The sequence below is a fragment of the Lepus europaeus genome, chromosome 9 (genome assembly GCF_033115175.1).
Source record: "Lepus europaeus isolate LE1 chromosome 9, mLepTim1.pri, whole genome shotgun sequence".
In the NCBI taxonomy this organism is placed as follows: domain Eukaryota; kingdom Metazoa; phylum Chordata; class Mammalia; order Lagomorpha; family Leporidae; genus Lepus; species Lepus europaeus.
Genome location: NC_084835.1, coordinates 94,741,733 through 94,764,957, shown reverse-complemented (window position 1 = coordinate 94,764,957; position 23,225 = coordinate 94,741,733). Strand labels below are relative to the sequence as shown.

Here is a 23,225-nt window from a genome sequence, read left to right as displayed (position 1 = left end):
ACTCCATTCTAGTTTGCTTTCCTTGTAAGTATCTTGTAAATTAACTGCAGAGTGAATACTCAAAATATGTATTCTCCCTGTATTTAAGTGCTATTTAATATTAGCATTCATAAAGACAAGCAGCAAATTAATTCTTTGAATGACATACAGAGGGGTGGGCGCTGTGGTGTAGCAGGTAAAGCTAGCACTGCACATATGGGCACACTTCACACATGAGCACTGGTTTGAGTCTCAGCTGCTCTACTTCCGATCCAGCTCTCTGCTATGGCCTGGGAAAACAGCAGAAGATGACCCAAGTCCTTGGACCCCTGCACCCATGTTGGAGACCTGGAGGAAGCTCCTGGCTTCGGATTGACGCAGCTCCGGCCAATGCGGCCAATTGGGGAGTGAACCAGTGGATGGAAGACCTCTCTCTCTCTCTCTCTCTCTCTCTCTCTCTCTCTCTCTCTCTCTCTTTTTCTCTCTCTCTCTGCCTCTCCTTCTCCCTCTGTATAACTTTGACTTTCAAATAAATAAATCTTTTTAAAAAATGACATATGGAAGAATGATATAAAAACATTCATATAGAACATTCATTCAGGAACTTCATGGTGGCATAAATTAGTTGATTTCCCAAACAGAATCAGAAGGGAATCAAGAATTGTTGGTAAAGAACAAATGCTTAGAGTTTTTCAAAGAATTAACTATTTACCTATTTGGTTCCACTAAAATTCTCCCAATTTCAAGTTATTTCTGGCATGGAAAAAAAAAGCATAAAGGAAAGGATCACCCCTATTATTATATAAATATGGTTGTATGTCCCAACCGCACATAACAAAACTGAAGCTAAATATGTTCTAACACAGCTTTCTATTTTGAGTACCTATTTTTTGTTTTTGTTTTTGTTTTGGACAGGCAGAGTTAGTGAGAGAGAGAGAGACAGAGAGAAAGGTCTTCCTTTCCGTTGGTTTACCCCCCCAGTGGCCGCTGCGCCGATCCGAAGCCAGGAACCAGGTGCTTCCTCCTGGTCTCCCATGCGGGTAAAGGCCCAAGCACTTGGGCCATCCTCCACTGCCTTCCCAGGCCACAGCAGAGAGCTGGACTGGAAGAGGAGCAACCGGGACAGAACCAGTGCCCCAACTGGGACTAGAACCCTGGGTGCCGGCGCCGCAGGCAGAGGATTAGCCAACTGAGCCATGGCGCCGGCAAGTACCTATTTTTTAACAAGAAACTGCTTAGTATTGTTTTCAAAACACAAAAAAATACAGTGTACAAAAAGAAAACCTTTCGTAAGCAATCCGAAAAGCAGTTAACACAATTAATTTTGTAATAGATTAAAAGGTTCTGTAATATTTCCATTTTCAGCAACGTTAACTGGAACATTGTTGTTAAGTCTTTAGGGCTACTAATGTACTATCAACATTTTTCAAGTCACAGAGGGCCAAAGGGCTGCTTTGATGGCAATACTTGAGAAACAGGTACCTGCATGTAAGCACCTGACTGGATGATAGGGGAAGTTCTTTGGCCAACTAGTTGCAATTTAGGTCCCCTGGGATCCAAAAGCCGGTTGTTCTCTTCGCCAGTATCAAGGTTAACGTCTCCATCCATATGCAGAACTCCTCTCTGCCTCTGCATCTCAGAAAAAGCTCATGGCCTCTTCTAGGACACTGCCTATGCAGTTCCCATCACACACAGCACCCCTGTCAAGTAATCCTGGAATTCCCCTGGGTATTCCTTCAGATCCCCCAGCAGGACAGAAGTCAGCTTTAAAGACATTGAGCCCTTTTGATAAAACATTATTAGTTCAGAAAAGTGTAGTTTTATTAAAACATACTTACTCAGGAAAATGGCTTAAGCCTTGCTAAGAACAGCCTGATAGATACAGCATTGATAAGCAGCATCTAAATTCATTAACCAAACGAAAGTAATGAATTCCAAGAAAAATAATAAAATGACGAATACAATATTACCATTTCCACAGTTTCAATATATTTGCCTGGAAGCATGTATTCTGTTATTACACAACTGACTTATTTATAGAAGTGGTTTCCAATCTTTGCTGAACATAAGAACCTGGACTGGTACCGAGGGTGGCTCCAAGGCATTTGAGATTTGTTTCATTTTAAGCTCCATGGTAATATACAATTTTGATTGAGAACCACTATGTCATTCAGTGTTTTAACTACTTTCACTTTAAAATTTTTAACACTTGTTTTACTAGCTGCCTTATAATAAATCATTACACAGTAATTCTCAGCTGGTTTTTATCAAAAGTTATTTTAAGTGGAAAAAAAAGCATTACAGAAAATCACATAAAAGGTATACAAGAATCTGTGTTATACCTCTGAGTCAGCTTTTACAAACACTGGTCTGTGCAGGGTGTTAAAAGGCACACCACCGAAACAGAGTTGTGAACAAATCCTATCCTTCCCTATAGAAAGCACAATAAGCTGTTTACACATAACCCTGCATTTTCCAAATATGTGGACACATATATGGCTATTAATAGCCAGTAGAAGAGTAGTTTCATAGGATTCCAATTTAGGAACCAGGCTAGACCATATCGGTTTGAGTTTCTCCTAAAAGCAATTATACTGAAACCTTCATTCTCAAGGATCTGCTCAGACCACTCTTGGCTGACACTATCTAAAACAGTTTTTCTACCCCACTTGATTTATATTCATCACTTATATCCTGCTTTATTATTATTCACAACATACCCCACCTGACAGCTTATAATGAATTGTCTGTCTCCTCAAAGTAGATCATGATGAAAGATTTTTGCATACTAGGTGAAGAAATACTTGCTAAATAAGTGAATGTTGGTAAAAATCAATCTATCTTGGGATTATGCCATCTCCCAATATCAAGAAGTCTTATAAAGAAGCGTCCTATGAAATGCTCTATAGGGGTTGGCACTGTGGCACAGCGGGTAAAGCTACTGCCCGCAGTGCCAGCATCCCACATGGGTGCCAATTCAAGTCCTGGCTGCTCCTCTTCCGATCCAGCTCTCTGCTAGAGCCTGGGAAAGCAGTAGAAGATGGCCTAAGTCCTTGGGCCCTCGCACCCATGTGGGAGACCAGAAGAAGCTCCTAGCTCTGGCCATTGTGGTCATTCGGGGAGTGAACCAGCGGATGGAAGACCTCGCTCGCTCTCTCTCTGCCTCTCCTCTCTGTGTAACTCTTTCAAATAAATAAATAAATCTTAAAATAAATAAATAAATAAATGCTCTAAAGTATGTACCCCATGGAGTCTCTGGAATTATGGTTCATTTTTATCACATACTGGCTTTTTATGAAGATGTGAAACAAAGATTTCCCATGTCTTAGTAACAAGGATGGATGTCTTTCTCCTGGACAGTAAGAACTTTTTAAGAAGTTGTATCACCCATCTTTAGCGTCCAAATGGCAATCGGAAAAATTTGTAGCACAATTCCATCTAGCAAAGAAAATCCTCACATCTTCCCTCTATCTTATTTCTTTTCCTAATTACTCTTCCCTTACACTGTCTTCACTTATTAAAAAGCCCCTTAAGGGCCGGCACTGTAGCACAGAGTTAGGTTAAGTTCTACTTGCATCCCACATCCAAGTGCCTACTTTGAGTCCTGGCTCCTCCACACTTTCAATCCAGCTTCCTGCTAACACACCTAGGAGGCAGCAGATGATGACTCAAGTACTTGACTCCAAGAATTTCTGGCTCCTGACTCCTGGCTCCAGTTCAGCTCAGGCCTGGCTTGCTACAGGTATTTGGGGAGTGAACCAGCAATGTCTCACCCCTCTCCCTGACACTCTGCTTTTCAAATGAAAAAGAAAAAAAAAAAAAAAAAACCTTAAAAAAGATTTAAGTCTTGTTTACATGTAGACTTCCTCAAGGACATGCTTTTTGCCCCAAAAGATGCTATTTAGCTCATGGAAAAACAAACTACATGAAATCTAAAGAATATTAAATTTTCTTTAATCCCCATTGTAAGTATTGTATAATTCAAACTTTTATGTATAGGACAGGAAATCAGATGGCAACTTTGATCTGCCTTGATTTTGACATTACATATTTCTCAGTGAAAAAGAAAAAGGAGTATCTAAAAGCTGAGTTCAGAAAATGATGTGAAAACATTTATGCTGGGTAAGATTAAATTGTGGCCTCATAAAGGCTGCTACCAGCAACACACACTGACAGAGAAACACTGAGGCCTTAAAAACAGGAACCAATTAAATATTTGTCAAAACCCACAGAACTTAGAAGACTGAACCCTAACAGCAAACCAAGGACTTGTCAACATAGATTCATCATTCTAACAAAAGCACATTCTGGTGCAGGATACTGATAGTAGGGGAGACTATGGATATGCAGCAGAGGGCATATGGGAACTCTGTATCTTTTGCTCAATTTTGCTGTGAACTTAAAAACTGCCCTAAATAATGAAGTCTATTTTTAAAAACAAAACCAAGGACCATATTCTCACCTTAAATACACCTGTACTTTTATTAACACTTAGAAAGATCCTATTTTGAAAAATAGACATATCAAAAGCAAAGTTTATGCTTTTGCATATACAAAGTTAATTTAAGCACTTACTATAATAAATTAGGGAATAATAAGTTAGGGAAAGCTGGTCAAAAATACCTGTTTGAGAGATTCTACAGGTTACCACCAATAAGACTTCAAAGCTTGCAAATTTCAGATCCAGCTGTTATAACATCCAGAAAACCAGATTTAAACAATGCATGCTTGTCAAATAATCACTTAAATGAAGTAAAAGGTGCTCATGCTTGTTAATATCTAATGCCATAGTTTATAACTAATATGACTTAAAGAAACTAAACTCTACTTTTTAGAACTTGATACTGATTCACAGTAACAGAACTTGTCAGTGATAACTTATAAACTACCAGTTTCACACGGGTTTTTAACTATGAGAGACTTAACACATCACTGCTTACCTGAGTAGTTCACAGCACTGGCTGCTCATTGTCAAAACCAAGGCAGCTCTAGAAAGATCCCGCAGCTCACACCCCAAAGATGTGCACTTAATTTAAGGGCTGCAGTACGGCAGAACAGACATTTTAAATGCTTCCTGGAATATTCTCACATAAAGCCAAATTATAAACTAGACTTTACCTGTCTAGTTTGCATTCATTAGGCTAAAAATAGACAGTTTTTACCTGATTACTCCATCTCAATGTTTTATCATTAATGTGGTAACTAAGTTTTTTAAATAGCTACAAAAACACAACCAGATTACAAAAGGCTTCTAATAAGCACATGGGGCTGCTAGCCATTGAGTCATTACATATTCAGTCTAGGAAAAAGGTCAATTACTGTACTTCATGGATTCCTCATGTGGGCTAGAGGTCTTCTACCATTAGTCCCCAGTGCCTAACTTAACATTAAAAAGTTTCCAAATAGTTAAAACACCAACAAGTTACTTATCACAAATTAAAAAGGAAAAATGTGCAAAGAACATGAACAGATTGTTTACCAAAAAAAAATACAAATGGCCGAACAGGACTTCTCAGCTTCATTAGTGAGCAAGAAATGCAAATTAATCTAGACACAATTCTCCCATCCAATCAGTAAGACTGTCATAAAACAAAACAAAAACTCAAGAATATAATGCATGCACATTAAAATTCCTGGACAGAATAAATACTTTTTTAAAGCAGCATGGCTGGATGTGATCAAGAGCCTTAAATGTTCACACTCTCATAACAGCAAACACTAAAAACAGCCAAAAAGAACATTAGGGAACTTATTTTTTTATAGTTAGCTAAAAATAATCCAAAATTCATATACTCTAGGGAGACTACTGCATTTTGGTTACATGCTGAAAATGCTGTATTAAGGAGTACGCACTGTGTGTAGTGGGTTATGCTGGCGCTTAGGACACCTGCATTCCATAAGAGAATGCCTGGAATTGAATCCTGACTCTGCCTCCAATTCTACTTCTTCTTAATGTGCCTGGGAGGCAGCAGATGACAGCCCAAATACTTGGGTCCTGGCCACCCATGCAGGAGACAGGGATAAAGTTTCTGGCTCTTGGTTTCAGCCTGGCTCAGCCCTGAATGTTGCAGGCATTTGGGAAGTGAACCAGCATATAGAAGATCTCTCCCTCCGTCCCTCCCTGTTATTTTGCCTTTCAAATAAACAAATCATTTTTTTAAATGAAACATTAAGAGGAAAAGGAAGATTGATGTATATCTGGTGTGACAAACTTTGTTATATGTTATGGAAGGCAACATGCTGAAATGTTAACAATTTTAAAAGTTAGCAAAAAGCTTAATTACAGGTGATTCTAATCTACTTTATGTTCTTCTATTTTAACAAAGCTCTACAATGGATTTACTACTTTAAAACATCTTTTACATTTCCAAGCAAGAGTCAATTGGTCAAGTATAATAACCTCTACCACAAAAACTCTGAGGTAAAATGAGAGCTTGTCAGATGCACTTCAGTGCTTTAATACAAATGGTAAGTAATGGGTGCAGAGATTCTGAGGGGCTGAGCTGGTCTGGCCTGATCACATGGATTATGAATTCTGATGATCTTTAAACAACTATGTTCAATAGCCTGACATTCCCTAAAAAATGTAAACCAGCCAAGACAGCCAACTCTTACCTACCATGATGGTAAGGTTGGAGCTTCAACCAGAACAAGTATTTACATAGTGGATCATCATACCACACAAAAGCAGGCCATTATGGCCAAGACAAGGTGCACCTACTACCCTGAGGTTCATTCTATGCTCAATACTATGAAAAAAAGTTACAGGAAACACTTCTCCACTGTCCTTATACACTGATATGTATTTGATGTGTTCAGGTAATTAATTTCTTGAAATAAATTCTAATGGCCAATACTCATAATAAATAACATCAAAATCCTTCCAACAGACCGAAGAATTAGTCTCAAAAGTGATTTTATAGAGAAACTAGCCCCTCCATGAAAAATAATCATAAAATTGCAAAATGCAAAGCATACACATAAAAATCAAAACATAACTCAGATACTTAATAAGTCTCTTGACTATTCAAGATAATAATCACATAGTACTTTTACATTAATTCACTATAAAATACTATAAATTTACCATAAAATACTATATATCTGCTCATCTTTAAGTCCCCTAAATGAAATTACTGCCACAATTATCTTGATAAATCTCCAGAGATTCTTAAAATATCAATGTATTTCCAAAACCTTCATGGAGAGAACGGTGTATTGGTGATACTAAGCTGCCTTTCAGATCATTGCAAACTTAAAAAGAAAATCCATAAACATCTGTTGTGTAGCTATTAAACTCAATTGCTAAGCATAACCATGCATTATGATTCTGTATCAGTAACTATTTGTACTCTTTAAAATAAATGCATTAACTATTAAATTATTTGGAGAACAGGTAGGATGATTTCTCAAACTTTTAAACTGCTGTCAAACAAAAGTCTACAAATAAAGCATTTCTGAATTACTCAATTGGTTGTACCTTGATGAAATAGTATATTAAGAATCTCAGTTTTTATTTTTACAATTTGTTTCCATTCTGTGTAAACAGCTGGATTCAAATTTTAACACCCAAGAGTTTCTATTAGGTACATCCAGTTTAAGTCCATCTGAATTGTCCCATGTTCATCATTTAACCTATTTTTAGGTTTATACAACTTTTCACCACTCTTGCTATCAGGTTACATGCCCAAGGTCATAATATAACTCAGGAAACTGAAGTATACATAACTGTTATATTAAAATGCACAATGTCACAATTTTTCAGAGCTGTTTAACAATATGAACAGTTGAACTAAAATTCCTAATATTTAAACTGTAGACTGTTTCATCTCTTCTACTACACAAAATTCTAAGACCATTCACGTAAAGGCACCTCCCCAGCCTGTGCAGTGCACAGCAGTCACACACAATGGCCCTACACCTTGACCAATCACTGGATTTTCCACGATTAACCTTAAAAACTACATATTTTCAAAAACCACAAAATCACTAATGACATGAACAATAAAACTAATTATAGGTTCATATTAATTTACTTTGGTGTTTGGTATACAATTAAGAAAGACAAGAGAGAGACAACTGGTTTTAAACAGTGGTCAAGGTGGTCAATCAACAAAAATTGTTAGGAAAATCTGAACAAAGCAGCAAAGCATACCTAACCTATGTAATATAAGCCAAACAGGGAAAGTGTCTACAAAGACACTTCTCATGCCACCTTTACTAGGGGGTTTTATCTTCAAAGAGAATTTTGTTCATCTACCTTCTCCCTTTCCATAAAGGCAAAGCATTGGGATGGCTACATAAAAACCTGTTTAGTAAGTACTGTTTCAAGAGATCCATAATGATCTTGATTAATAAAATAGAAAAGTATGTAAGAATGCATGAACATTCATATTACATGCCCTAACAGGACTTCTTAAAAAATATTAAGAAACTGAACTATACCTAGGAATCTGTCTTAGAACAACCCTGAAATTTGCTTCTTTCATGAGTCTCACTTACATCCAGTTCCAACTTTTTTAATAGAGAGAAAAACAGTGAAAAGCATTTCTAAATACTATTTAAAATTTTTAACTAATATACCATATGGATGCGACTTACTATTTGAATGCCTAAAGTGCTTCGAATCTGATCATTCTTGTTAACTGTTTACTTAAGTTTAGTTAGCTAGAGGTTTAATTAACCAATATGATTTTTCTTCAAGCATTTTTCACTTATCAGCAATATGCTGTCTTCAAGCGTAGACAGAAAACTTTCAGAAAACCAGGGAGAAAATATAGTCACTTAAAAAACCCTTAGAAACCAAAACTTCCCCCTCTTTAATGTAGCAATACACAAAGCTGCCAAGATGTATGAATTGCCATGTAGTTTACAAAATGTCCCTAATCATAAGTTTTTTCAATAAAGAGAATATACCAATTAAGAATCATTCATTATCATCTTTCTTCCTCTATGAAATCTCAAGCCTGCCTTTGTAGTACACAGTACCAAACGTGACAATATAAGGAAAGCAGATGTCAAATATGTGATAAATCACAGATCCCCTTTATCAATGAGAGCTAGAACAAAAAAATTTCTAACAAACTTTTTAACGCTTGGGGAATTCAGGAAAATTTTTGCCAAAACAAAAAAACAAAAAAAAAACACTCTTTTCAATATGAGTGACAACTTAGGACAGAAAATGTAAAACAAGGATTAACTGGCTCATCATGCACTAAATCAGGGCAAAAATACATAAAATTCCTTTTTTAGGAGAAACAGTTACTACAAAACTTTAACAAAAGAACGTTTATTTCAGACACCATAAACTTGAGTGCAATGGCTATATAATAAAGGTGCCTATTCCTGAGAACGTACTTAGTAATAATGCAGAACAGTAAGTATTAAATCTAAGCAGTGCTTAAAAGGCAATGATGGGAGTTCAGGTAATGTGTTACAGAGAAAGACCTGTGAGAAATAACATTACTTAAAATTAATCTTGTCCCTATTATTAACCTTTTTTTTTTTTTTTTTGTTAATGTGCTAAAGTGCACTCGAAACCTCAGAACAGGTTTTTAAAATCGGCCATGTCTTTATTTAATAGACTGCAGTCTTCAAATTTACACAGAGCTGCAGGTCGCCTGTACTTTTTCAAGTGTCACTCATCTAACTGAGGCTGACAGCTGAGAAATGTCATCAGGTGCTTTACAGTCAGTTTAAAAAACATCCTCTACCTGGTATCTCTGCAGTGATTGTCTTGCTGCTCCCTGAAACCTCTTCATCATCATCAGATGAGCTTGTGCTTGAGTCACAAGTCAGGTCACTGTCACTGGTACTACTGTCCTGCAGCAGGTTGTATTTCTTCCTCGCAGCAGCCTCCCGTTTCTGCCTCAGTAGTCTGATCCTCTCCTTGTGCTTTTGGCTCCGATGACCTTTAACCTTGGCAACTCGGCCATTCTGTTTATCACTGGATTGCCGGTTTTTCTTGGCAGCCATAGTAGACGTTTCACTTTCAGAACGAGACCGCCTAGACTTGCGCCCAACTGTGGCACCAGACACTCCTGATGGATCTCCTTCTACTGCCGTTTCTGCCTGGGAGGGTTCATTCTCCTCTGCAGAAGACAATGTATCTGAATCAGCCAGGTGACCACTAGAGGAAGGGGAAAGCATGCAATGATTAGAGGAGTCACTCTCATAAACACGGCCGGCTGTCGGCTTGTCACTCTCTGTGGATGCTAACTGAGACTCAGAAGAGTCCCTTCTCAGTTCCATCAACAAGCAGGGCATTGAAGAAAGAACTGTAGAATCCGTTACGCCATCTTTTGGAACTTGAGATTCCAGTTCTACAGATCCATCTTCCTCCTTGGCCGTCTCTTGTTCAGAGATTTTTGGTGGGACTTCAGACTCAATGAGTTCTTCAACTTTTCCTACTGCCTCCTCCATCTTCATTTCAGAATTCCAAGTTAAATCATGGAGCAAAGTCTAGGAATGATATCAAAGATGCAACAGGAATGCAACCTGCATGAAAACAGACAAAATCAATCAACAGAAATGACAGATTTAATAGATACAACATTCCTACTTTTCTAAATGGCCACAGAGTTACCATTACACAGGCTTTTAAAATATATGTATCTATTATCTCCTGTTTGATTAACAGTAAAATTCAAAGGACTTACTATCAAAAAAACCCTATCAGCATGGTGAGTCAGTGGTATGCTGGTTAAGCCCCCAGATGGGGAACCTAAATCCCCGTTCAAGTGCTCAAATTTGAGTCCTACTTCCACTCCTGATTCCAACTTCCCACTAGTGTGTACCCTAGGAGGCAGCAAGTGATGGATTGTGGCATCAGGTCCTGCCTCCCACATGGGAGACCCAAACTGAGTTCCCGGCTCCTGGTGCAGGCCCAGCAGTTGCAGGAAAATGGGGAATGACCCAGGAAATGGGAGTTCACATGCAGACACTCTCCTCTACCCTCACCTCTGCCTTTAAAATAAATAAGATTTGAAGGCTGGTGGTGGCATAGTGGGTTAGACTGTCACCTGCAACGCCAGCATTCCATATGGGTACCAGTTAGATTCTCAGCTGCTCCACTTCCGATCCAGCTCCCTGCTAATGTGCCTGGAAAAGCAGCAGAGGACAGCCAAAGTCCTTGGGTCCCTGCACCCAAGTGGGAGACCAAGATGAAGCACCTGGCTCCTGCCTTTGGCCTGGACCAGCCCTAGCCATAGCAGACATTTGGGGAGTGAACCAGCAGATGGAAGACTTGTGTGTGTGTGTGTGTGTGTCTCCCCTCCCCACTCTGTAACTCTGCCTTTTGAAATAAATAAAATTAATCTTTTAAAAAAAAAAAAAAAGGAAGATCTTCAACTACATGCATTTGGCAAAGAAGCAATCAAAGTATCAAACCTGTCTCCATTCCCCTCAGCACTAGTCACTGTAAGCGGGCATTAGGAAGGAAAGCCACAATCGGCAGTTGCCTTGGTCCTTCCTACTTCCCATGTCCCCCCTCTCAATATACTGAATGTGAATACAGAGTTTACACAGTGTTTTGTTTCATAAACAATGGCCACTAAATACAGCCCAACTACTTTGTGACCCCAGAAAACTTGGTATACTCTATCAATGATTTAAGGAATTTAAAGCACCATACATACATTTTAAACCCTCTATGCTAAACTTAGACCCTAACACTGCCACTACCACTGTGAGTGATATAATGATAAATAATCATGAAGGAATAGGACATAATCTTTAACTACAAATCTGTGCCTTATATAGTGCAAACTTCATTAACTGGTAATGGTTTTTCAAAGTACGTTAAGAACGTACAAGGCAAGTAAATACCTCAAACTGCACATGTGACATCACATAAGGTAACTATCATGAAGTCCTTTGGTAATAAACATTAATCTAGGGGCCAGCGCTGAGTTCTAGTCCCGGTTGCTCCTCTTCCAGTCCAGCTCTCTGCTGTGGCCCGGGAGGGCAGTGGAGGATGGCCCAAGTGCTTGGGCCCCTGCACCCACATGGGAGACCAGGAAGAAGCACCTGGCTCCTGGCTTTGGATCGGCGCAGAGCCAGCCATGGTGGCCATTTGTGGAGTGAACCAACAGAAGGAAGACCTTTTTCCTCTGTCTCTCTTTCTCACTGTCTATAACTCTACCTGTCAAATAAATTTTTAAAAAAAGAAAAAAAAAAATCTGGAAGATGGTATGCTACTCAGGTGCAATATGGCTTCTCCATCACTTCATTCCACCAAGTTACCTGATGGTTCAATCTATGGTAGACAGAAACTAGAAAACATATGAAAAATTCTTCCATTTATCTAACACACCAAACCCACTTTTTGCTTAATACAAACACAAATATTCCATATGCCTGTTTTTCATAGACAGCCTTGTCCTCAGCTGCTGACAAAACAAACATTCTGATAGTTTCCTTAATGTATTCATGAAAGCCAGAACATTCAGGGCTGCAGGAGGAATTATTAATTCAAAACAACCCCCGGAAGAGCCTATTTCATAAACATATTTATACCATTACTAATATCTGAGTTAAGTGAACATGAGCATAAATATTTTTCCTAACCCAAGTAAAAAAGCAGTGTAACACCTCTGAAAGCCAACAGAGGGAGTAAAAGTTCAATCAACAAACTGAAAGCATTAACAATTTAGCATGCTGGCAACACAAACATGAAACAAAATGTTCATATATATAAATATATATATATACTCCCAGGTATGAAGAATAAACTCAAAATTTTCTAACAAGAGTCTATTCTTCTGTAGGGAATCAAGTTACACATTCTAGAATAAAGATTTTTTTCCTTAAAGTTGAAACATCTGAGAAATACTCAAAATTAATATCAACCATAAAATACAAAGCATTAAATGTCTCTAATTTTTGAAAGAGGCAACACTGGGCCTTTTCAAATATATAACATCAAAATAAAAAGTAGTTTTTTTTTTTTTTTAATTTATTTGAAGGCAGAGGCAGAGAGAGCAAGAGAGTGAGAGAGAAAGGCTTTCATCCGCTGGTTCACTCCCCAATTGGCCACAACAGCCAGAGCTGTGCCAATCTGAAGACAGGAGCCAGGAGCTTCTTCTGGGTCTCCCACACGGGTGCAGGGGCCCAAGGCCTTGGGCCATCTTCCCCTGCTTTCCCAGGCCATAGCAGAGAGCGGGATCCGAAGTGGAGCAGCCAGGACTCGAAACAGCACCTATACGGGATGCCGGTACTGCAGGCAGTGGCTTTACTTGCTACGCCACAGTGCCGGACTCTGAAAAGTAAATTTATTAAAATGACCAAAAAACTCCTTCAAAAATTAAGTTGTGCGGATAGTGCAAATGAATACAGATGCTCTTCCTTGTAAGAAAATATGACAAGTGCCAGCACTGTGACACATCAGGTTAAGCCACAAGCTGCAGTGCCTACATCCAATATAGATTCCAGTTCCAGTCCTGGATGCTCCACTTCTGATCCAGCTCCCTGCTAATGCACCTGAGAAAGCAGCAGAAGATGGTCCAAGTCCTTGGGCCCCTGCACTTATGTGGGAGGATCCAGAAGCAGCTCTTGGCTCCTGGCTTCGGCCTCGCCCAGCCCTGGCCATTGTAGCCATGTGTGGAGTGAACCAGTAGACAGAAAATCTCTTTTCCCTGTGTCTCCTCTCTAACTCCGCCTGCCAAATAAATAAATAAATCTTGAAAAAAAGAAAACTTGGCAATATCAGTAACTTCCAGTATGACACATCAATCAAATGATTATCTTTAATTTCAGGTACATTAAAAAAATTGATTGAGATTTTATTTCTGTTCCCTAAATAAGTAACTAGCGTCATGGTTAAAATCTCTTAAAATATGCTCAAATCAATCACAAAATACTGGCAACAATCACAAACAGGACTCCTGTTTAGCTGTTAGCTGACAATGATATGACCACACAATGTGGCCACTGAGAATGGGAAATCTTTTTATAGTGATATGCAGCAATTCTCATGAACAAAATTTATGAACAAAAATGGTACAATATAACATTTGTGTAAATAATAAAATTTATATAAGTTTGCCTATAGACGTATGGAAAAGTAAGAAAACAACACTACCAGCTGAAGGGAAAAAAGGCAAAAGAAAGAACACTAGCATACAGCTCTATACCCCTTGAATTTTGTATCACATACAAAATACATGTAAGGATTATCCATTCAAAAGTCTTTGGAAGAAAAGGGAGTTGTGCTTTTCCTGGCCACAATACCAAACAACTTACTACTTGGGTCAAATTTAGTCAGTGATTTCTATTAGGTTTTCCACTGTACTGCAATCCTGTTATAAGCAATTAAATGCAAGAGAGAAAAAAATGACAAAGTCCAGCTCTCTGCTATGACCTGGGAAAGAAGAAGATGGCCCAAGTCCTTGGGCCCCTGCACCCAGGTGGGAGACCTGGAGGAAGCTCCTGGCTCCTGTCTTCAGATTGGCACAGCTCCGACCGTTGCAGCCAGTTGGGTAGTGAACCAGTGGATGGAAGACCTCTCTCTCTCTGTGCCTCTCCTCTCTCTGTGTAACTCTTTCAAATAAATATTTTTAAAAAAGAAAAAGAAAGTAGAAATATAAGCTTTGACAAAACTCCCTGCAGTGAAATGAAAACTTTAGCAACTTAGCCTTAAACACAGGGAGAAAATATGTCATAAATAAAAATTAACCTTCCTGGTTTATTGTGAAAACAAGTTACCTATCCCACCCTTCTGATGGTTCTTTTTGTTTTATCATGAAAAAGCCAGAAAGGATAAGACTGTGAATCAGGTCTTTTGATGGGTTTTGTCCTCGCCTTGTAACTGAATATCAGGTTTTTTTTTTTTTCTTCCCCAAAACTGCTTAAAAACCCCAGTACCACTGGCCCCTTCCCTTTTCCTCTCTTGGAGCCTGCCTCCATGCCACTCTGGTGGAGGTCCTTGACTCTAATAAATCTTGCTTTTAATCACCAAAAAAAAAAAAAATTTTTTTTAACCTTTCCAAACTACCAGATTATTTACTCCATATATTGCTTTTGGCCAGTTTCCCCAAACTGTTTTGAAAGAAACAGTGGATTTCTCTATAGGAGTAGTCAAATAGCTGGCAGTACAAATTTAAAAAATTGTCAAATGGGAATTACATCATATAAATGGGATAAAAGGCTTTCAACCTTCTGGGTTAATGGTCACAGTGAATTTACAGTGAAGTACTAAATATACAACATTTTCCCTATTAAAACAGTACCTGGAGCCAGCGCTGTGGCACAGCGGGTTAAGGCCCTTGGACTGAAGTGCTGGCATCCCTTATGGGTGCCAATTCTAGTCCTGGCTGCTCCTCTTCCAATACAGCTCTCTGCTTTGGCCAGGGAAAGCAGTAGAAGATGGCCCAAGTCCTTGGGCCCCTGCACCCATGTGGGAAGATCCAGAAGAAGCTCCTGGCTCCTGGGTTTGGATCAGCTCAGCTCCGGCCACTGCAGCCATCTGGGGAGTGAACCAGCAGATGGAAGACCCCCCTCACTGTCTCTCTCTACCTCTCTCTGTAACTCTTCAAGTCTTGGCTATACCTTTAAAAAAAAAAAATTATTTTATTTATTTGAAAGAGTTAAAGAGAGAAAGAGAGAGAGAGAGAGAGAGAAAGTCCATCCACTGGTTCACTCCCCAAATGACCGCAATGGCCAGGGCTGAGCTGATCCGAAGGCAGGAGCCAGGAGCTTCTTCCGGGTCTCCCACACAGGTGTCATGAACTTGGGCCATCTTCCACTGCTTTCCCAGGCCAAAGCAGAGTGCTGGATCAGAAGTGGAGCAGCCGGGACTTGAACCCGCGCCCATATGGGATGCCGGCGCTGCAGGCTGCAGCTTTAACCTGTTGCACCACAGCGCCGGCCCCCTGGCTCTACTTCTGATCTATCTCCCTGTTAATGCACCTGAGAAAACAGAGGGATAGCTTGAATCCCTGCCACTCACATGGGAGACCTGGATGGGATCCTAAGCTCCTGGCTTTGCCCCAGCCCAGCTCCAGCCATTGCAGTCATCTGGGGAGTGAACCAGCAGATGGAAGATAGCCTTCTCTATCTGCAACTCTGCCTTTCAAATAAAATCAAACTTTCAAAAAAACATAAAATAGCATTTTCCCCTCATATTGTTCTTCCTTTCAACCTAAAGATAACCCCTTTCTATACAGGTATTAGAGCTTATGCTTCATTATTGATTATTCCTTGGATCTTAGCAACCTCTTTATACTCAATTGGACCACTTATTCATTTGTAAAATCTTACTTCCACCTACCACCTCAACCTCACATCTCCCTCTCCAGGTATCAGTCTCTTCTTAAACAAGATATTTGACCACTTTGTACATGAGATCCAAAACTGATGGGGGTCTCCTCTCACCAGATTAAGGGATCAAATCTGAGTTACTCATGTAGGAGCACCGAATCCAGATTTGTTTCTTCACTACCATTTTATGGCACAGTTACTAAAGAAATGATAAGGAATCTATCCATTACTCTAGGAATCCTTTCAGACTCCACTGCCAAGGCTATTTCGACACAGTAGCACTCATTGAATTCCCTTGCTTGACTGGTTTTAGACAAGAGGATAGCTTGTAATTGCTTACTGGCTGAACACAGTAGAGTCTTCGTTACTGCTAACACTATTACTATATCCAGATAAATTCTTCTTGGGAATTTAAAAATTATACAATATAAGAGAACAAAGCCATATGGCTGTAACAGGGCTCATCCAGTCTCCCGTGGGTTATTTCAATTTAATTAGTTGCCTTTGATTCCTAACTCAAAACCATCCTGCAAATGAGAATTATCATACTATCAACTTTGTATCATCCTTCCTAAGTTTTGTGTTTTTTTTTTTTGTTTGTTTGTTTTTTTTTTTTTGCCTGATAAGTCATAGTAACTCCTAAAAGAGTAATGCTGGCCCAGTGCACTGAAATGATAGCCATCACCTACCAAACACACAAACCTGACAACAAAATCCAGGCAGACTACCCTGAGAGTCTCTCCTTTTGGCCTCTTTATTGCTCAAATGTGGCTGAAAAAGTTTTTTAACATCGATTCCCAGTTGCTGGTCATTTCCCTCTAAAGTGGGACCAGACTAATGAGGATCCCAATAAATAAAAACTTTATTTCAGAAGGGCTGACCAGAAATGCTCTTAGAAAAAGACCTTGATCAAAAGTGAGAAATGTGCGAGTTCTATCAATAGTAACATGGATTCAAACTCTAACAAAATAGAACCTGAGAAATAGGAAGGAGAGAGGCCTGGTCCTCATGTTTCCATACCTATGATATGAATTCCTTTAGGCAAGGAATCACTCAAAACTGCTGCATTCCAGGATGAGCTGTTTACCTGAGGGTAGCTGCCTAACAATGGTGATCCCCATCTATGAGCTAACATTAGCTCCTTAAACAAAGCCCTCATGACCATTGCTCTTTGTTTCAAAACAGCTTATGTGAACTTTATCTTGTCTTTAAAGCTTTCAGGTGCCAGTGTTGTTGCCAGGCAGCTTAGCCACCGCCTGCAACACCAGCATTCCTATGGGTGCCAGTTCTTGTCCTGGCTGCAGCACTTCTGATCCAGCTCCCTGCTATAACCTCTGGGAAAGCAGTGGAAGATGGCCCAAGGACTTGGGCTCGTGCACCCATGTGGGAGACAAGGATGGAGTTCCAGGCTCCTGGCTTTGGTCTGGCCACTGCAGCCATTTGGGGAGTAAACCAGCAGGATGGAAGATTACTGTCTCCGAACTCTTGACTTTCAAATAAATAAATAAATCTTTGGGGAAAAAAAAAAAAAAACTCCCTTGGGACAGCGCTGTGGTGCAGCAGGTTAATGCCCTGGCCTTAAGTGCATACCATATGGGCGCTGGTTCGAGACCCAGCTGCTCCACTTCCAATGCAGCTCTCTGCTATGGCCTGGGAAAGCAGAAGATGGCCCAAGCCCTTGGCCCCTGCACCTGTGAGGGAGAATCTGAGAAGCTCCTGGCTCTGGATCGGCGCAGCTCCAGCCAATTGCAGAGTTGCAGCCAACTGGGGAGTGAACCAGCGAATGGAAGACCTCTCTCTCTCTGCCTCTCCTCTATGTAACTCTGACTTTCAAAATAAATAAATAAATCTTAAAAAAAAAAAAAAAAAAACTCTCTATTTGCCCCCACCCCCACCTCACTGGATGTGCCTATGATCTGCTGTGGCACAAATACCCCAGACTGCAATCCTCTGTTATTCCTGAATTCACTTTTTGTTTTGGAGAATTGGTCTATTGTATGAGACTGACAAGTCCTACCTCCTTTACAGTTTGCTAGCTTATCCATTTATTCTCCATCTCCACTGTCACCACTCTTTTTTTTTTTAAGATAGGATCAGCGCAGCTCCAGCTGTTGCAGCCATTTGGGGAGTGAACCATCGGACAGAAGACCTCTCTCTCTCTTTCTCTGCCTCTCCTCACTCTGTGTAACTCTTTCAAATAAATAATATTTAAAAAAAAAAAAAAAAACTGCCGGCGCTGTGGCTCAACAGGCTAATCCTCCGCTTTGCGGCACCGGCACACCGGGTTCGAGTCCCGGTTGGGGTGCCAGATTCTGTCCCGGTTGCCCCTCTTCCAGGCCAGCTCTCTGCTGTGGCCCGGGAGTGCAGTGGAGGATGGTCCAAGTGCTTGGGCCCTGCACCCCATGGGAGACCAGGAGAAGCACCTGGCTCCTGCCTTCGCATCAGCGCGGTGCGCCGGCCGCAGCGCACCAGCTGCGGCGGCCATTGGAGGGTGAATCAACGGCAAAGGAAGACCTTTCTGTCTCTCTCTCTCACTGTCCACTCTGCCTGTCAAAAAATTTAAAAAAATTAAAAAATTAAAAAAAAAAAAAAAAGAGTGGTGACAGTGGAGATGGAGAATAAATGGATAAGCTAGAAACCTGTTCAGGAGGTAGGATTTTTCAGTCTCATACAATAGACCAGTTCTCCAAAGCAAAGTGAATTCAGGAATAACAGATGTCCTTAGGCTCCTGCACCTGCTTGAAGAACCCAAAGAAGTTCCTGGCTCCTGGCTTCGAATCAGCCCAGTTCCGGCCATTGTAGCCACTTGGGGAGTGAACCAGTGGACAGAAGACCCATCTCTCTCTCTCTCCTTTTAAATAAATAAATAAGCCTTTTTAAAAAAAAAAAAAAAGTGAAGAAGCCAGAAGCACAATGATATGCTCCAGGTAATAGTGAGAGGGTCCATACTCTAAGTGTCACAGCCATGAACTTACATTTGGATGTGTTTCCATGTCTAAGTTCAGCTGTATAGATCTAAGTCCAGAGGAGGCAGAAGCTGGAATTACCCAGAATCACAGTTTTGCCAAGCAAATAGAACAAGGCAAAAAGAAGCAAGTGTGTATAAAAGAAAATTATTTTAATAATCAAATCAACAAGGTACAGGGCAGGTGAGGTGCATCAGGATAAGCCACTGGAGTGCCTGGGTTCAAGCCCTGAATCCAGTTCTAGCTTCCTGCTAATGCTGCACCCTGGGAGGAAACATGTAATGATGGCTCAAGTAGCTGGATCCTGCAACCCACATGAGACCTGGATTGAGTTCCTGGCTCCTAGGCACCTGGGGAGTGAACCAGCAGATGGGAGGTGTGTCTGTTTTTCTGTCTCTCTCTCTCTCTCAAATAAAATTTAAATGCACAAGTTCAGTATGCTTAAGGAATCCAATGTAAATCAGCTATATTTCTAAATAGCATCAACAATCTGAACATGACATTAAATCAATTCCATTTATTAAAGCAGCAAATAAACACTTAGGAGTAAATTTGGAAGACCATGAAAACTGCCAAGAATTCTTGAGGAAAACAAAAAAGATCTAAATAGCTAGAAAGATACTTTATATTTGTTCATGCATTAGAAAATTCAAGATCATTAAGATGGTAATTCTCCCCAAACTGATTTACAGATTCAATGTAATCCTCATCTAAATTCCAGCAAGTTTTCTGGGGAAGAAATTGATAAACTAACCCTATAATATATATAGAAATGCAAATGACTCAAAAAGCTAAAAACAATTTTGAAAATGAAAAACAAAATTTAAAAACTTTACACTTTAAAAAGAAGCTTCATGGGCCCGCACCGTGGCTTAACAGGCTAATCCTCCGCCTTCCGGTGCTGGCACACCGGGTTCTAGTCCCAGTTGGGGTGCCAGATTCTATCCCGGTTGCCCCTCTTCCAGGCCAGCTCTCTGCTATGGCCCGGGAAGGCAGTGGAGGATGGCCCAAATCCTTGGGCCCTGCACCTGCATTGGAGACCCGGAAGAAGCTCCTGGCTTTGGATTGGCACAGCTCCGGCCATTGTGGCTCCGGCCATTGTGGCCAATTGAGGAGTGACCAACGGATGGAAAACCTCTCTCTCTCTCTCTCTCTTTTTTTTTTGTTTTTTTGACAGGCAGAGTGGATAGTGAGAGAGAGAGACAGAGAGAAAGGTCTTCCTTTTTGCCGTTGGTTCACCCTCCAATGGCCACTGCAGCCGGCGCATCTTGCTGATCCGAAGCCAGGAGCCAGGTGCTTCTCCTGGTCTCCCATGCGGGTGCAGGGCCCAAGGATTTGGGCCATCCTCCACTGCACTCCCGGGCCACAGCAGAGAGCTGGCCTGGAAGAGGGGCAACCGGGATAGAATCCGGAGCCCCAACCGGGACTAGAACACGGTGTGCCGGCGCCACAAGGTGGAGGATTAGCCTGTTAAGGCACGGCGCCGGCCGACCTCTCTCTCTTTCTACCTCTCCTCTCTCTGTGTAACTCTGACTTCCAAATAAATAAATACATCTTAAAACAAAACAAAAAATAAATAAATAAAATAAAATAAAAAGAAGCTTCACCCACCCCCACCCCATCCCCAAACAGTGTTAGGTTGGGATGCCATAACAAAATACCATATTCTTGGTGGCTTAAACAACAGAATTTTTTAAAAAATCAGTAAGAAAATGAAAACACATGCCACAGACTGGGGGAAAAGTACACAAACAAAATACTTTATTAAGTGGTTGGCACTGTGGTGCAGCAGATTAAGCCACTGCTTACAACACCAGCATCCCATACCAGAGCACCAGTTCAAGTCCCTGCGGCTCTAATTCTGATCCGGCTCCCTGCTAATGTGACTGGGAAGGAAGCAGAAGATGGTCCAAGTGCTTGAACCCTGCAACCCACATAGGAGACCCGGAAGGAGTTCCAGGTTCTTGTCTTTGGTCAGGCCCAGCCCTGACCATGGCACTCATCTGTTAAGATGGAAGATCTATCTCCCTCTCTCTCTCTCTCTCCCCAACTCTGCCTTTCAAATAAATAATTTTTTTTAAATAAAGATTTTTTTTAAATAAAGAGTTACAGAGAGGCAGAGAGAGAGAGATAGGTCTTCCATCCACTGGTTCACTCCCCAGATGCCCACAATGGCGAGGCTATAATGAGCTGAAGCCAGGAGTATCCTCTGGGTCTCCCATGTGGGTGCAGGGGCCCAAGGACTTGGGTTATCTTCTGCTTTCCCAGGCCACAGCAGAGAGCTGTACCCAAAGTACAGCAGCTGGGATTTGAACCAGCACCCATATGGGATGTGGGCACTTCAGGTGGCAGCTTTAACAATTATGCCACAGTGCTGGCCCCATTAATAAATCTTTAAAAAAAATACTCCGCAATTAATTCTCTTTTTCCATAAAACAATCCCCATCTCAAATTGTAGCTGTCTGTGCACAAAAGCTGCTAACCTAGAAACTATTTTCTTCAGCCTCTTTTGCAGCTAGAAGGCACTAGTTCTAAGACGGATAATGGGATCAGTCCACATTTCAGGCAATGTGCTCCATTTCCTCATTCCCTCTTCCAGATGACAGGACTTTGGCAACAGCTAGTGCAACACATCCTTGGATTCAAACATGGGTCCAAACAAGGAGCCAAGTGTTAAGGATCGTATTGCAAAACTCATGAAAGAAAAAATATATTATCTTCGGTTTTAAAGCACCGTAGTCTCTTTTATGAAAAGGAAAGGATTTACCACAGATATTTAATTGGGACTATTAACTGTCATGACCTACTATTTTCTTCCTTCCTAACACTTACAAAACCATAACTACTGTATTTCATTATCTGTACTATATCTATGTCTCCCACTAGTGTCTAAGCTAATGGCAGGAAGGACATTACCTGCTTGACATACTGCTCTCACCACTGAGCCCAGTGTCTAGCCAGAAATAAGCAACTATCTTTTCTGAGTAAATGAATGCACACTCCAATGCTTAGCCTCCTCCAGACTTCAACTGACATTCACTTCACTGAAAGTTAAACATCTCACTAGTGTGCCCAAGATAAACTTGTATTTTTGATCAGCTATCTCTGCTACTAAACTGTGAACACATAAATACAGAATGTGTTTCAAGTATCCTCAACACTCAATAGAATGAAATGAAATTGATTACTCAAACTATCCATCAATGAGATCACACAGCTATCAGTCCACACAAATTTGAAAGATATTTTTTAAAAACACAGGAGACAAGGTTTCATGACAGATCAGGGAGCTTTTTTCTTTTTTTAAAGATTTATTTATTTGATTTGATTTTCAGAGTTACACAGAGAGAGAAGGAGAGGGAGGGAGAGAGGGGAGGGGGGAAGAGAGGAGCGGGGAGGGAAGGGGGTGAGGGAAGAGGAGAGGGAGAGGGAGAGGGAGAGGGAGAGGGAGAGTCTTCCATCTGCTGGTTCACTCCCCAATTGGCAGCAACAGCCTGAGCTGTGCAGATCCAAAACCAGGAGCCAGGAGCTTCTTCCAGGTCTCCCACAAGGGTACAGGGGCCCAAGGACTTGGGCCATGTTCTACTGCTCTCCCAGGCCATATCAGAGAGCTGAATAGGAAGTGGAGCAGCTGGGACAGGAACCAGCTCCCATATGGGATGCCGGCACTATAGGCAGCTTTATCCGCTACACCACAGCACCAGCCCTGGGAAGTTTTTTTCGAAAAGAAGTGGCTAAAGACCACTCTCTGGGAGAACACAGGTACATTACAGTAAGAACAAAAAGTCTGGTAGAGAGTAATGGTCAACTTGGATTTGAACTGAATGATGCACACGAGAATACAATTCTCAAAGAAGTTTAAAAATACAGATTTAGGGGCTGGCACTGTGAAGCAGCAGACAGTCTGCAGCACCAGCATCCCATAGGAGTGCCAATATGAGTCCTGGCTGCTCCACTTTTTATCCAGGTCCCTAATGTACCTGGGAAAGCAGCGGAAGACGTCCCAAGTACTTGGGCCCCTGC

The 23,225-nt window shown here is 40.9% G+C and overlaps 1 protein-coding gene across 4 annotated transcripts in view; it reads right to left on the bottom strand.

Annotated features, from left to right (window-relative positions):
- ARK2N (arkadia (RNF111) N-terminal like PKA signaling regulator 2N) overlaps window positions 1-23,225 on the bottom strand; it is a 93,616-nt gene that overhangs the window by 37,013 nt on the left and 33,378 nt on the right. For all 4 annotated transcript variants that reach the window (XM_062201610.1, XM_062201609.1, XM_062201612.1 and 1 more), the window contains exon 2: window positions 9,693-10,476. In XM_062201610.1, the coding sequence (XP_062057594.1) occupies window positions 9,693-10,407 (715 nt within the window). In that variant the 5' untranslated portion in view covers window positions 10,408-10,476. The remainder of the gene's footprint in view (window positions 1-9,692; window positions 10,477-23,225) is intronic.